Source organism: Hipposideros armiger, unplaced genomic scaffold (assembly GCF_001890085.2).
Source record: "Hipposideros armiger isolate ML-2016 unplaced genomic scaffold, ASM189008v1 scaffold_68, whole genome shotgun sequence".
Taxonomy (NCBI): domain Eukaryota; kingdom Metazoa; phylum Chordata; class Mammalia; order Chiroptera; family Hipposideridae; genus Hipposideros; species Hipposideros armiger.
In genome coordinates this window covers 3,683,447-3,697,295 of record NW_017731418.1, presented here as the reverse complement: position 1 = coordinate 3,697,295, position 13,849 = coordinate 3,683,447, and the positions used below count along the sequence as shown (strand labels likewise).

General features: G+C 38.4%; 1 protein-coding gene across 2 annotated transcripts in view; it reads right to left on the bottom strand.

Annotated features, from left to right (window-relative positions):
- Nucleotides 1–2,389: 2,389 nt before the first annotated feature.
- The window catches only part of TBC1D19 (TBC1 domain family member 19), a 120,822-nt gene continuing 109,362 nt past the window's right edge, over nt 2,390–13,849 (bottom strand). For both annotated transcript variants that reach the window (XM_019642427.1, XM_019642428.1), the window contains exons 17-21: nt 12,455–12,564; nt 10,187–10,278; nt 8,695–8,810; nt 3,827–3,897; nt 2,390–2,809 (exon numbers count right to left, since the gene is read on the bottom strand). In XM_019642427.1, coding sequence (XP_019497972.1) covers nt 2,735–2,809; nt 3,827–3,897; nt 8,695–8,810; nt 10,187–10,278; nt 12,455–12,564 — 464 coding nt within the window. In that variant the 3' untranslated portion in view covers nt 2,390–2,734. The remainder of the gene's footprint in view (nt 2,810–3,826; nt 3,898–8,694; nt 8,811–10,186; nt 10,279–12,454; nt 12,565–13,849) is intronic.

Sequence of the window (13,849 nt, the reverse complement as noted above, 5' to 3'; positions counted from 1 at the left end):
TTCGCTGCTTTGCTCCAAAGCCTGGACTTGATCCTTTAAGCAAGGGGATGCTGTTTAATTTTTTAAGCATGTTCTTGACCCAACTTAATCTGCATATAGAGAGCTGTAAGGGATAGATTAGACGCTTCCTGAGATAAGGAGATAAGCACAGGGAGGATAAACCTAAGTTCTGGAAGGCTGAGAGGGAGTTCAGGCCTAATGGTCTTTATTTTCCCTATGAAATAAGAAGCGAAGAGTACACGCTGAGTGTAAGGGAGCGCTTTGCAGTTAAGACAAGCTGGAAATTTCAATTAGCCAGAACACTGCGTTGCCAAAACATTCTGATGAAAAATATTGTTCAATGAACTCTTCTACAATGTAGTCATACATATTACATTAGTGGGTGCACTGAAATCCAGAAGAGCCTATTGCAATTTGTCTATTAGTCTATTTCACCATCAGTGCCGAAGCCATAGGTAGTTATATAAGTATCGCTGGTCACTCGGATCCTTGTGTGCGCTGGCAGAGCAGATGTGAGGGGGTGTCAGGGGATGGTAGGAGATGGCACAGGAGACTGCAGGAGGAAGGAAGCCAAGATAGGTGGTGTGAGAGATGGAGTGGGCAAGACAGCCCGACTGCCCTTGATGCAGTATTTTAATAAGCAGCCAAGAGCGACACATGGCTGAGAGGGGGTTGTGACTGCTGCAGAATGCGTGGCAGCCTACCAGGCTTGGCTTTGGGATTCGGATCCAGTAACTGGCTGGGGCCACCTGTTTGAAACGTAAGGATCTGCTATGTCATGATCCATTCATTTTTTTTATAGACATAGTCTCAAATTATCAAATAAAGGCATACAAATGCTAATGAGGTTAGACATTCTTCATATATTATCTTTTACTACTAGACTTTAAAATGTCATATTTAAAATTAATTACCAACAACATCTTACATTTGCTTGGTGCTTTGCAGTTTAAAAAATCACTTACAAATACATTTTCTCATTTGGTTTTACTCAATCCTATAAGGTAAAGGGAGCAAATACAATAATTTCCTGTTGCCCGCCCTCCTGCACCTCCCCTTCCACTCCGCCCCAGCACCCCCAACTGCAGAAAAGAGCGATTAAACGGCCTAAGGACTTACAGCGAGAACCAGTTCTCTCCAGTCTGGTGTTTTTTTCTACCAGACCATCACATTATTGCTTTTAAGAAGGCTTATGGATATTCTCCTAAAGAAAGAGGCCAAAGATGGGCCTATCTCTACAAATTGGACCTTAATCATTTAAAACTCTCTATCTTCCTAACATATTTTTTCTCATTTTCGCAGAACGAGGGAATGAGAGTGATATGTCACAGGTGTGTGCTTATCCTTGTGATAGGCGCCCATCTGCACACACAGAATGACAAAACATATGGTTCTGCCACACCTTCAAAAGCAATAAAATGAGGTTATTAGGAATCAATCACTGAATCCATTATTTAATCCTCAATAAATCAATACAAGCATATAATATAGACTTTTAAATTAACACCTGCTTATATCAAACTCCCCTACACCTGCAGTCAGTCTTGTGCTAGCACCTCACATACTTCCTAATATATACTCTATAAACAAATGACCTAGGAAATACATTTGGATAAAACTTAATACAATTCTAGGCATTTGGTAAGAGTATAAATCTTAGAATTTTGTGATAATGATCAACATCTTGAACTTGAACCTAAAATTGAAAGACAATGGTTTTTAGACTTTTTTCGTACACTATTATTCCGTATTACAGAAATGGTAGGTCTTTAGGAAGTCATATACAATAAGACCCTTCCTTTATAATAAAGACCAAAATAAGATAGATGCCTTGCATAATGTCTTCAGTTCTAGAATGAATATCTAGTACCTACTTCTAGTCTCTCTCAGCTGCTCTGCCGGAGAAGAAAATCTCATTAAACCAGCCTGCAGCCAAAGTAGACCCGGTTTTTATTTTTCTCTCCCTTCCTTGCACCCTGAGGTGTCCTCTTCGTACGCTTCAAAGTAACAGAATCTAGCAAACAGACCTCACCAGTGTCAAGTCTTCTAACCAAGAGATGGAAGGTTGAGAAGTTTGAATGGACTACTCCATTATTTTGACTCTTTTTTTCAGGAAATAATGAATAAAATACTGCCAGATGGACACAGCTGTATTTGACTTTCCCCAGAAGAAAACTCTAAAGGAAAAATAAAGTGCAGAGGGAGCCAGGAGATCTCTGGTGAGAGAAAAGTTGTTAAAAAACACCCAAGGACATCTGAATTTCGACTTAAAAGCATTCTCTTTTTTCAAGTCTTCCCACATCCTACCCCACCCCTGGTTCTGAGTGAAGAGCAATTTATAAGACAAAACAATACATAAGAGATAAATTTACAAACTGACATAAGAGAATTGTCCCAGAGGCTACAGTGCCTCTTCAAGTTTATTACAGTATCTTTAGTTCTTATTGCATATATGGTCGCATGCTTTTTACAAGTCAGGCTCATTTATACATTGTATGCTCACTTTAGCAGAAGTTACGTCTGTTGCTTCTCTCCTGAAAATCAGCAGCATGCAGTGCAATATTTGGTGTGCCGGGGTTACTGTTTCTAAAAGTAACAAAACTACTTAGGTTGAACTGAGGAGGGAACATGATTTTTATTGGCTTATTTAATTTTGGTTTTATGCAGAGTTTGCATAGTTCATGATTAGTTTCTAATGGAAAACTAAATGTGTTGTCAGCGAACTTGAAGAAGATCAGGTGACAGTGGCAAACAAAAAAATTTGAAGAAGAGGCATAACTTTTAAGGTAGAAAGGTCAGCAAGAACTGCCTGAAACATAAAAAACAAAAAGAATTATTAATATCAGTATTCTCATCAACCAAGTGTTGTACCTTGAAAATAACAACAGAAACACCATTACAATGTAATTCTGGCATCAACACACACTCAAGTTCTTCCTATTTGTCTTAAACCTCTGTAATGAAGCTGCAACGCCCCTTCTCTTTTCTGAGTATCTTAATGTCAGGACATGTGCAAAATGCTAAAATTGCAGTAAAAAATAAACTGGACTTTAGCCTTCAGCCTTCTTCAAATATACAAGGTAGCATGAGTTTATAAGAGGTCTAACATTTCAACTTGCTTCTATAAATAAACGTACATTAGGAATCCTAGTCCTGTTGTACTGGTATAAGAAGTAACTGAGTTCAGGAAATCATTTTGAGATGGAACTAATGTTTATTCAGTTGCAAGACACATAAACATCCTCTTCCTTTTAAATAAAGAATTCAGGCAGCTATTTTAAGAACAAAATTTACATTTCTATGAGAGAGAAAAAAATTGAGTAATATGGTAAGTCACTATTTAATTGAACCATATTTCAGGTATAAATTATACTATTGAAAAGAAATCAGCTTTAAATAATTAACCCACAACTAAAAATAACCAAAAAAAGCCCATGTATCTTTGCTATATCATCTAAATACACACACTTTAACTCTCTCAACTAGTTTTTCTTTGTTCTGTGAGCATAACACATGGATGTAAACACTAATACGAAAACGCCATATAAGACCCAATAGTTTCTATTAAAATTACTAGGTTTTCTCGTTTCCCATAATGGTTTCCTATAATAGTCTTATTTATGACTCCTTCGTAAGGAGATTATTTTCAAGTAATTAAGAAACTTTGACTTCTTAATATTACTTAGCTCAGAACTTACAGGTTTTCCCCAAGTTAAGAAATTAGGCTCTGGGTAAAGTGTGTCTTATGCATCTGAGACGAAAGTGCCAAAGCCTGGCAATCTCTCAGAAACTATTTCCATCCCATCGGAGTGAAACTTATCCTTACTTCAGCTGCAGCCAGTGATGTCACCTCCATCAGGTTTACTGCTCGGAAAGCAAACACAGCAGCTGCCAGGACTGGAAAAGAATGCACACTATTTCAACTGCTGGCCGACGCATCAGCCTGACAAATTGACTGCTACGCCCACAGCCCACTGTGAGAGCGCGGAACCAGTGCTTTTCACAACTGCACGCCTGTGTTCTGAGTTTACGGGCTCATGATGAGTGGAAGAACAGTGCCTGATGGCTAGATAGGCTGTATCACAGTTTGGAGAAAAAGGACATTTCAGTGGTCTCAAAAAAGCCATTTTATAAATTGTTTCTTTCACACCTACCTACAACTTAAATTATTACAGTTTTTAAAGGGCATGAAGATGTAATGACTGTCTTATAAATTAAGGTTTATTTTGAGTCAGGTGTTTCTTACTCATCCAATAGAGAGGCTTCTGCAGTTACCTGGAGCCTGAATTTTTAAATATACCACATCATGTTTCACTGAAAAGGCATCCTCATAAAAATATGGCAATAATGGCTTTTCTTAAAAATATCTTTATCATATTTTGTTATATTTACATTTGTATAATATATTCAGCATTGAACTTTCTTAGAGTGTCATAAATGGCTATTTCTGGGGGGAGGGCTGCTGTGGGGCTGATGCTGACATTTGCATTCATGTTGGCTATAGGAAAAAGTTGAAACTTTGAGAAAAACCATTATAGGACATCTTGAAGGTCAATATTATTACTTTGAGTAGGAAACATTTGGATTTTTGTTTCCATTAAACATATGCATATGAAAAAAGAATAATGCTAATGTACAATACTTCTCATTATACCGGGGGTGCCAAAAAATGTACACATATGACTTGTAGTCATCTTTTGTTATTGATATACAGAGTATTAAAATTTTAAGTTTTTTCCTTTCTTAAAATGTGTATCCATTTTTTTTTGGCACCCTCTGTATCGCCTACCATAAAAGCCCATGTAAGGGAATGGGTCCTCATGAGCAATGGAAGGGCCCATGTAAGAGGGGGAGTCCTGATCAGGAGACAGCACTGCCTGGAGATAGATGACTCCTCACTTCTCCCTACCCCCCGCCCTTTTTTGTTTTCATCACCAGTGGTGGTAATGCATTCACTGCCCAACAAGTCCTTGAAGTTTAGAAAACGAATGGTAAGGAATCTTCAAAGTTATTTGGAAGACTGGTGCCTAAGTATATTGCATAGCAAATGCAAGTACACACATACACACAGATTTTTACTATGGGAATAATGATAACAGCAGTTAACTCTCATACCAACTCTATGAATTACGAACTATTATTAGCCCCATTTTACCAGTGGGGAGACTGAGGCACAGTGAGTTTGGGTGACATGTTCAGAGCACACGGGTAGAAAACAGTTGACTGAATACAACCCTGGCTCTGGCCCAAGCATCTCACCGCTACATGATGATGTTACTGAGATTGAAGGTAAGCAGTATGACTCATCCCTGACACGGAAATCTGTGTGCTTTCCTAAGCATTGTCTTCTCTGCTGTCCCTCAGAACGGTTTTCTAGAGGTGGCATAGGGGCTGACGCCATGGTGGCCCTGGGCCCTCACAGGCAGGTGGCTAAGCCGGAAGAGGGGGAGTCAGGATCCGGGCCTCTAACTGCCCCCGACAGAGGCAGCGTGCACCAGTGACGGGGAAGCACAGGCCTTTTCCCAGGGACAACGGATTTGGACAGGTTGGCAAAGAGCACTAGACATAGTTAGAAATATTCTGGGAGAAAAACAGTAGTGGTAAAACAAAATTTAACAGTCAAATCAGCTGGGATTATTGAACATGTAAACGTGGTGTGTAAGGGATCTGGGACAAAGAATTTACCCTTTAATGGAAAAAGAGAAAACTTAAGTACTTTAATGTAATTGAGCATCTGTGTTTACAAGACTGTCAAAGAAAAGCATTTATGTGGAACGGCACCTTCTTAAGTTTCCTAATATCTGGAACCATATTTGACAATGGAGACATTTTAGAAGCTAAGGAGTGTGATCACTACTTCATTTTTTGTGTATAATTTAACAGAGGTGGTGAAAGCTTAACAGGATGGTCAAAGTTTCTGCTGTAGCAGGAAAGGGTTTACATGGCGGGAAATTGTTTTTCCAAATGTAGATAAGAAGGGAGAAAGGAGCAGTTCACTAATTGACCTCAGCGTCTGAAGCGCTTATGTGCTCATGACCTTTGTTTATCTTGGTGTCACATCACAGAAGTGCCTTCCCAGCTGCCCATGTTTGCTTTATCCTGCCCTTCCGCAGAGCAGGTTTGTCTGCCAAGGAGAAAAGGTCTCCTTTTCTCTTTAGGATAGTTCCAACTGAAATCACGTTTCATATGAAATACAGAAATGCTAATATTTACTTTCGCTCTTTTAAATTCTTCTCATTACTTTAATTTTAAGCAGTTCTATCAAGAACATTAAGACACCTTTGCTTTAAACTGTTCTTCACAAGGCTCTAATTCACAATTAAAGCCAGTAATATTTACTAAAATATTTCTAAAGACTATATAATAACTCACTTGAGCAAAACAGGTGGATCCAAAATATGCAGACCAAAAAATAACATAAAATATTTGAAATCGTCAAAACTATCTACGCTGTGGCTCTTTATGTGAATTCCATGGTAGGGGAGCTCACATCAGTCTAGTTCCATTTCTAGATGTTCTAGAATCCTTCCCTGTTGATTTTTAAAAAGCGCTCAGGGAACGCAGGTGGACACAGTGTGGAATGCATTTCTACCTCTTCTTCGGTCACTTTTTCATTAAGTGCTGAGCTCACAGTGTCGTGCCTGCTTAGAGCAAATGCAGCACTCACTTATTTCTGCATTTTTATTTTATTTCTGTTTGCCTGTGGGTGAGAAGCCACAGAAGGAAATAATTTAAATTGGAAGAGGCCTTGAAGGTCCTCCAATTCAACATGTTTTTCATAGTAGAAAACTTCTTAACCCTTCAGGTGACAGCTAAAAAGCCCACTCTACTTTTGGAAAGTCCTAATTATTAGAAAGTACCGAACCCCTTTCTTTAATATACCCTAAGACTTTTTCTGAAATGATAGAAAAAACTGCATAAATACTTTTCAAACTTAGGGCTTACCCTGAGCAGAGCTATGTGGTGGACAGTCTAAAATTCTGTTGCCTGAGAAATGGTAGCAGAAAACAAGTGTATTTAGCTTGGAAAATAGAAGACTTTGGGGAAAGGAGGGGATGTGAGAGCAGAAAAAACCATGACGACGACCCTGGTTTAACAGGAGTACATTTTAGCCAGTTGTATCATCCAGAAATGAAATGGGCTACCTGGTAAGATAGGGATTATCCTATACTCAGTGCTCAAAGAGAGGATGAGGACTACCTGTCAGAAATACATAAAAGTTATATCCAACGACTTCTAGGACTTCTATCTGTAGATTACATATATCACTGTCCTTCAGCCAAAAGAGATGAGGGCAAGCCGTTGTTTCCTAACTCATATTTGTATGGGCATTAAAAACAATGAATACAGAAGGATACTAGGAGTTGTTAAAAACATCTGTAAGTGGTATCTCTGATTACACCAGGGGCAACATTTCTCTTCATTGGATCTTTAGAATTAGTCCAATTTTCCTTTCCAAATGCCATGCAACTTCTTTAGACCTGTCAGCATTTAAGAATTTGTTAATATGGTACCTAGAGAATCTTCTACAAGAAAAGGGTCTTCTTCAATTAAGCATTATTTCCACAGTATCCCAGAAAGGTGTCTTTACGATGCTATCAATATAAGGTAGGGAAACACAGTCTCACACGGTTTAAATAATTTGTTCAGTATCACTGAACTGGAGAAGGTCAGACCCCAGCCCTCTGCCAACTTTTTTGTTCTCCATACATTGTTGTGAAAACCCTGTAATATTGAGGGGGCCAAAAAAATGTACACAGTTTAAGAAAGGAAAAAAACTGTATTAAAATACAATGAATGAGGCTAGCATTCATTTGATTAATGCCATTTTTTTGAGCGAACATCATACTACACATTGCTACTGTAATTCAATTCAATTTCGAAAAGTAATACATAGATAACATCTCTTAAAATGCATACATTTGTTTGGCACCCCCAGTATTTATTTGCATTGTCTGATAATCCCAATGATAAAAATAACTGAGCCTCCTTTGTACCAGAAGCAGAACAATGTAATTAATAAGAAATCTGTGCCCTATGTGTTACCATGCAGCTGTCTTGTGTGATATCTGCTGTAAGATTGCTTGTTATGTAAGAGATGAGTCTGTGGCTTCCTGAAAAAAAATAAAACCATGAAATAATTTTGGGCTTACGAGAATATCTAAAAGGGGAAATTCAGCCACCAGGGCAGGAGTCAGAGACCATTAGCAAAAAGGAAAAGGTTTTGACTTCAGTATAAACTGAAGCCCAGAAGAGCTGAGACTGCAGCTGTGCAGGGAGGCTTAGTTTCAGTTTGGGTTTTGGATAGTCGTTGAGGAACACAGAGCAAATGCTGATAGTCCGAGGAGCCCAGAGTAGAACATGTGCCTACAGTTCTGCGGCACCGACCTCACAGGTGCTGAGGGACGTCAGCCCTGGCTGGCTCAAGGGAAGGGCGGGGGAGGAGAAATGGAGTTTCCTGGAGCCAAAGAGACAGCTAGGAATAGGCTGGTGCTGGGTGGTTACACGGAAGTTACCCAGGTCGCAGAGCCTCAGTGCTTGTCTTCTAAGGAACATAAATCTCTTAAATGTTCATGAGTTAGAAATGGGACGTAATTGTCGACTCAAACTCCAAATACAGATGGTGAATGTTATAAGGAAAACGGCTCTGCTATAGAAACAGTGTGTGTTTTACCAGCAAGCACTTACTCTTACCAGCGAGAATTTCCAGCGAGTTGTATCCTAGAATTCTATCCCACAGAAGCAAGAGCTGATCTGTAGCCAAGTATCCAGAGAAAGCTCGGACCATCCATTTAAACGATATGCGAAGTCTATAAGCAAAGAAAAAAGAAAATGCATTTTACCAGTGTGTTTTTTGTGTGTGTGTGTTTTGTTTTGTTGTTTTTACAAAAAGGCAATGTCTTACAAAAGGTTGGAAGAGCCCAAGAGATTCTATTGTCAAAGTAACTCCTTTGTGAGTCTCAGAAATCACTTGGGCATTTATAACTCAAGTACTTTCTTAAAACTTTCAAAAGAGCAATGGTGAGAAACCGTCCTCAAATTAGTGGTCTCAAAGTATTAAGAGGAAGAATTATATCTGTTGGGCCCTCCTTTATGTTATAGTTCATTCAGCATTTAGAAAACTCTCTATTACCTTTTATTTTTCAGGGTGTGTACTAATTCACTGTTAATGAGGTGATCTTATAGTCTTAGATTCAGGCAAGCCACAATCATTTGAATTGTTATTCAAAATACTTGAAAGAGTACTTGATAGCTGCATGTTTTCCCTATTCAATAAATTATATTTTTTTCTCTCTAAGATTCTCTTGATTTTAAAGACAAGAAAATTATCTTGATTTAAAGAAAGAAATTGAGAATAGATAACTTAAATAACTTTACAAGGTTTATACAATTTAGTAGAGACAGAATTTGAATCTGGGTCATCTCTTAAACCCACCCACTCATCCATCCATCTGATGTGGATTCAAGTATGGAGAAGACAAATACAAAACTGTTGTATTTCCCATTAAATTCTTTTGTGGCCTCAAAGAGTTAATGCTTCTTTCAAATATGCCCTCCTCAACAGGGGAAAATGGTTGCACAGAGAAGAAGACAGTAACAAAACATTGATAAATCATTTGGGAACTTCTGTTGCCTTAGACATTGTTTAAAAAGAGAGAACCAATAATATTGAAGTCCAGGGTTTCCTGCATATTCACCGATAACTCATACTGCGATAAATGAACACATATTCAAATTTTTCAAAGGAAAAATCACAGTGTAAAACCATGGATAAGTAATTGATCTAGCTTCCTTTATCAAAAGACAGCAAACTTTAACCTAGATAGCTTTCATAAGTTGTTCTCTGATAAATTGAGCCTGAAATGACTTAATTTTAGTATAATCACATTTCTCAGGTAGTATTTGTTTCCACAATTTTTTGCCTCAGTTTTGGCCAACACCTTTCATTATGAATAGAAATTGGTTCATTTTGGTACCAGGCACAAAAATCCTAGCAAATAATCCTTCCAAGAATTTTTGGCACAAGGTAGAGTTACAATTTGCTACCTGATAATTAATTGTTTTATTGGGGGAAATTGCTAGTTTAATTTCCCTGAAAAATTACTGCATCTTTGCAAGTGCTTTGTAGTGTGAAAAAGCCTCCTGGTGTCAAACAATCTAGTCTTCAAGAGGGAAAAATACTCACGGTTGGGCCCCGATTTCTCGTAGATGATAAAAGAGTTGGGGGAGATAAGTTTGAAGAAGAGTTTCGAAGAGCAAACAGAGTGACACAATACCCTGGAAACAATAATAAATCACAAGAGAAATACATATTTTAGCATTTAAAAATTAACTCTGCTGATAAATTACTCAAATGGAAGTGAGAAAAAGATTATCAACATAAATCTTTTTTATATTATTTAAGAGTCAAGAACAGGAAACGCACTAATGATCTCCAACACCCTTTAAAGATATATTTGATCCCTCTTCATGGAAACCTACTCTTACAGATAGGCTGAGGGTTTTAACACAATAGGTTCCCCACATAACTTGGTGTGTAATATTCAGGGAGGACAAGGAAAACATTTCATAGAAAAGCTGCTGCTCTATAAGCCATATATTATCACTTAAGCCCAGCAAAATTAGTTTTTTCTGGATGCGTTCCAGTTTCCAGGTATTTCTCTGGTGCTGTAGCCACGCCCTTAACTTGCTCCCTTCACAGTCCTTTCTCTGCCAGCTGCCTCACCCATCGAGGAAAGTATTTCCTGCTTTTTTTTCCCCACTCTACCTTTGAAATCCATCCACAGGGAAAGACTGACTGCTGCTGCTGCTTGAAATTTGCATCAGAAAGTTATCAAACAAGAATGTTGATTATTTCGTAAAAAGATCTTTTTTTTTTTTTTTTACTGAAATCTACTTTTATAAAAAGGGATTATTTGTAGAGTACAGGAAGTAACTTATTTAAGCAGATGGTTTCTCAAGTATGTTTATTACTTGACAGCTCTGAATAAAGTCTTTCTTGCGGCTCAGCATTCCTCAGGGTTGATCTTTGTAAGAAACTTTCAATCCTCTTTCTGAGTTTCTAAAGAAAAAAAGGCTGTAATGGTTCCAAAGAGCTCAGTCTGGCTGCAAGCCAGAAAAGGAGATGATGGCCTGTAGGTCTTTATTCCACTGAATAAAGAAAGGGCAGAGGCAGGGCTGGCCCAATCAATTAACTGAAAAAGGACACCTCAGGGTCAGTGTGGCGATGGATGGAGAAGGGATACCCAGAATTGCTCAGGGCTGAGCTTCAGTCTCCTGTGCAGGGAGAAACACCAAGGCTGTGCACTGGGTCTGAAGCGTAAAATGGTGCAGAATGTGGCTGTTAAGAAAGCTGATGCTGAGAATGAGGTTTTAGGAAAGCGAATTATTCACATATTTCTGATGATTTTAGATGAAGCATGAGTGTAAGAAAAGCACTAAATAAGTTGTCTCCGAGAGCAGTAACCCGAGATAATTGGTGGTGCTTCATTTGTTCATCTGTGATATCCTGGGTGTCTGTTATTGGACAGCTTTCATGAATGAGGACAAAATGGGGGACCGAGGCAGACGGGAGAGGGATACAGGGGATTCAGCTGGGGGGATGACGGACAGCATTTAGTTTAGCAGCAGTGACAGAGCTTCCTCTTTGGGGAAATTTGGTAGCCCAGACACATTCCAGTTTAGTGTTTCGTCTGGAGGGTCAGTCGAGTTATTGACAAGTAGACCAAAGCAGGCCCCAAAGTGGAAAAAGGATCACTGAGATAAAATAAACATTACTTCTTCTCAAGCTCCTAGGGGGGGGGGGAAGACACAATAAAGGATCAGCCAAAATAAACAGATAAAGATGTTCAACTCCCAGTGTGCTTCTCCTTGAGTTTCCTATTGAGGCTGAAAGAACTACCTATGGAATCAACACACACAAAATATGTGGTATGATAACTGATCATTAGCCAAACATGATACTGACAAATACGTGACAAATGAATATTTGGTTTTCATGAACAAAGAAGAGATGATGATGATCATAACAACAATAGAAGCCGCCGCCACGTATTTCCGGGACACCTGCCGCGAGCCAAGCGCCACCGCAGTGCTTTGTAGACTTTTCTCTACGACCCCAGAAACATTGGGAACCTCATTTCACAGGTGAGGAAAGCAGCGTTCAAACGAGGTAGGCACCTTTGTAAAAGAGAATAATGGAGATTTCCAGGTTTTTTTCTTTTAACATATAAAATATCATTTACATGCAATTGATAAAGGACCTTTTTCTCTCGAAATTATCACCAAAATATTGAACTATCAATTTCTTCTTTGCTTTCACTTCTTCTATAGAAACGTGCTGCCTGACATCACAAATGGAGATTTGCTGCTTTATAATTTAATCGTGGAGGAGAATTTTTCTGAAGAAAGAACGGATTAGAGTCTGATTTGATCCGACTTTTTATGAACTTACAGAAGGATGAGAAGAGATGGAATGAAGTCTGAAGAAAAAACGCACGTACATCTCACGGAATATCTGATACAATCTGGAAGGTTCGTGGTAGAGAAAACAAAGGGGTGCGACTGAAAGAACAAAAAAAGTTAACTGACAATATTGCAGAACTACTACAATTTTAAAAGTAAGTTCATAAACATGAAAGGATAAGTCAACAATTTATAGTAATACTATTTATTCATAGACAAGTTTAAATAGGGAAAAGTTTTGAATCAATTTTTAAAAGATGTAAGTATTATAACTGGAAAGAAATACAGCAGCTAAAACTGAGATGGTAAAATGCTACCTGGGGCTCCTTAGGGATGACTGATGGTTATTCTACTGGTTCTGAAGTATTTGCGGATGCTTAACATATTTTTCTAAAATCGTGTATACGAGTATATAAACTCTTTATCAAACGCTTTACATCATGTTTCCCTAGTGAACACTTTCCCCTCGGGTGTGTAAACCTTAGTCCATTTAAACAAGCAAAAATGTGAACAGGCAGGAGTTGACATAGTTTGTACTCTGAGACTTGTTAGAAGATTTAACGTTAACTGCCTTCCAAATCACTCAAGTACACCTGCTAAGAACTATTCACTTGAAAAGTTCTTGCAGTTAGAATCATTGAAACAGGATAAAAGGGCTACCATTTTTATTATTAGAGGTAAAAGTTCATATGCTTAACCTGTTTAGGTTTTCTATTTTAAATTCCTCACATATTTATAAAAGAGAAATATGCTGAAAGGTCACTATATCATCATGTATTACATTATGAAATTTTGGTTGCTCAAGAGAATGAAGCCGAGAGCCCTATAATTTGTGATTTCTCCAGACTACTGGTATGTATGCACAGCAACAATAACATTAAACCATTCATCGTCCTGATCAGCACCATCAAGCATGGCATGATGCCAAGTTCCTAGATGCTTTGAGTCCTTTTCTTTGTATGCGAGTTTTAAAAGCTTTATATTATGTCGTTCACCACGTTTGTCTGATGGTGGACACTGAGGGGCTTTTTACGGAAAAGTGTTCATTTATTGCTGATTCTTTTTATGAAAGTAAAACAGCAAAGTATTTCTGTTTAGCCTAAAGGTTAGGGGTAGCAATAGTGGGAACAACCACCTTCAGTAAGTTCATATGTAATGTGGAGCACAGCAGAGAGAATACTCAATGGTATAGTAACTGGTACATATGTTGTCGGCGGGGGACTAGATCGGGGGAGGGGGTTATCACTTTGTGAGGGGTGTACATGTCTAACTACTGCAGTGTTTTGTACACCTGAAACGAATAAAAAAATTAAAAAAATTAAGTGGTGTTAGGTAGCGCATTCTTCCTCTGCTAATCTTCATTAAGCTTCTCGCACCCCTCCTT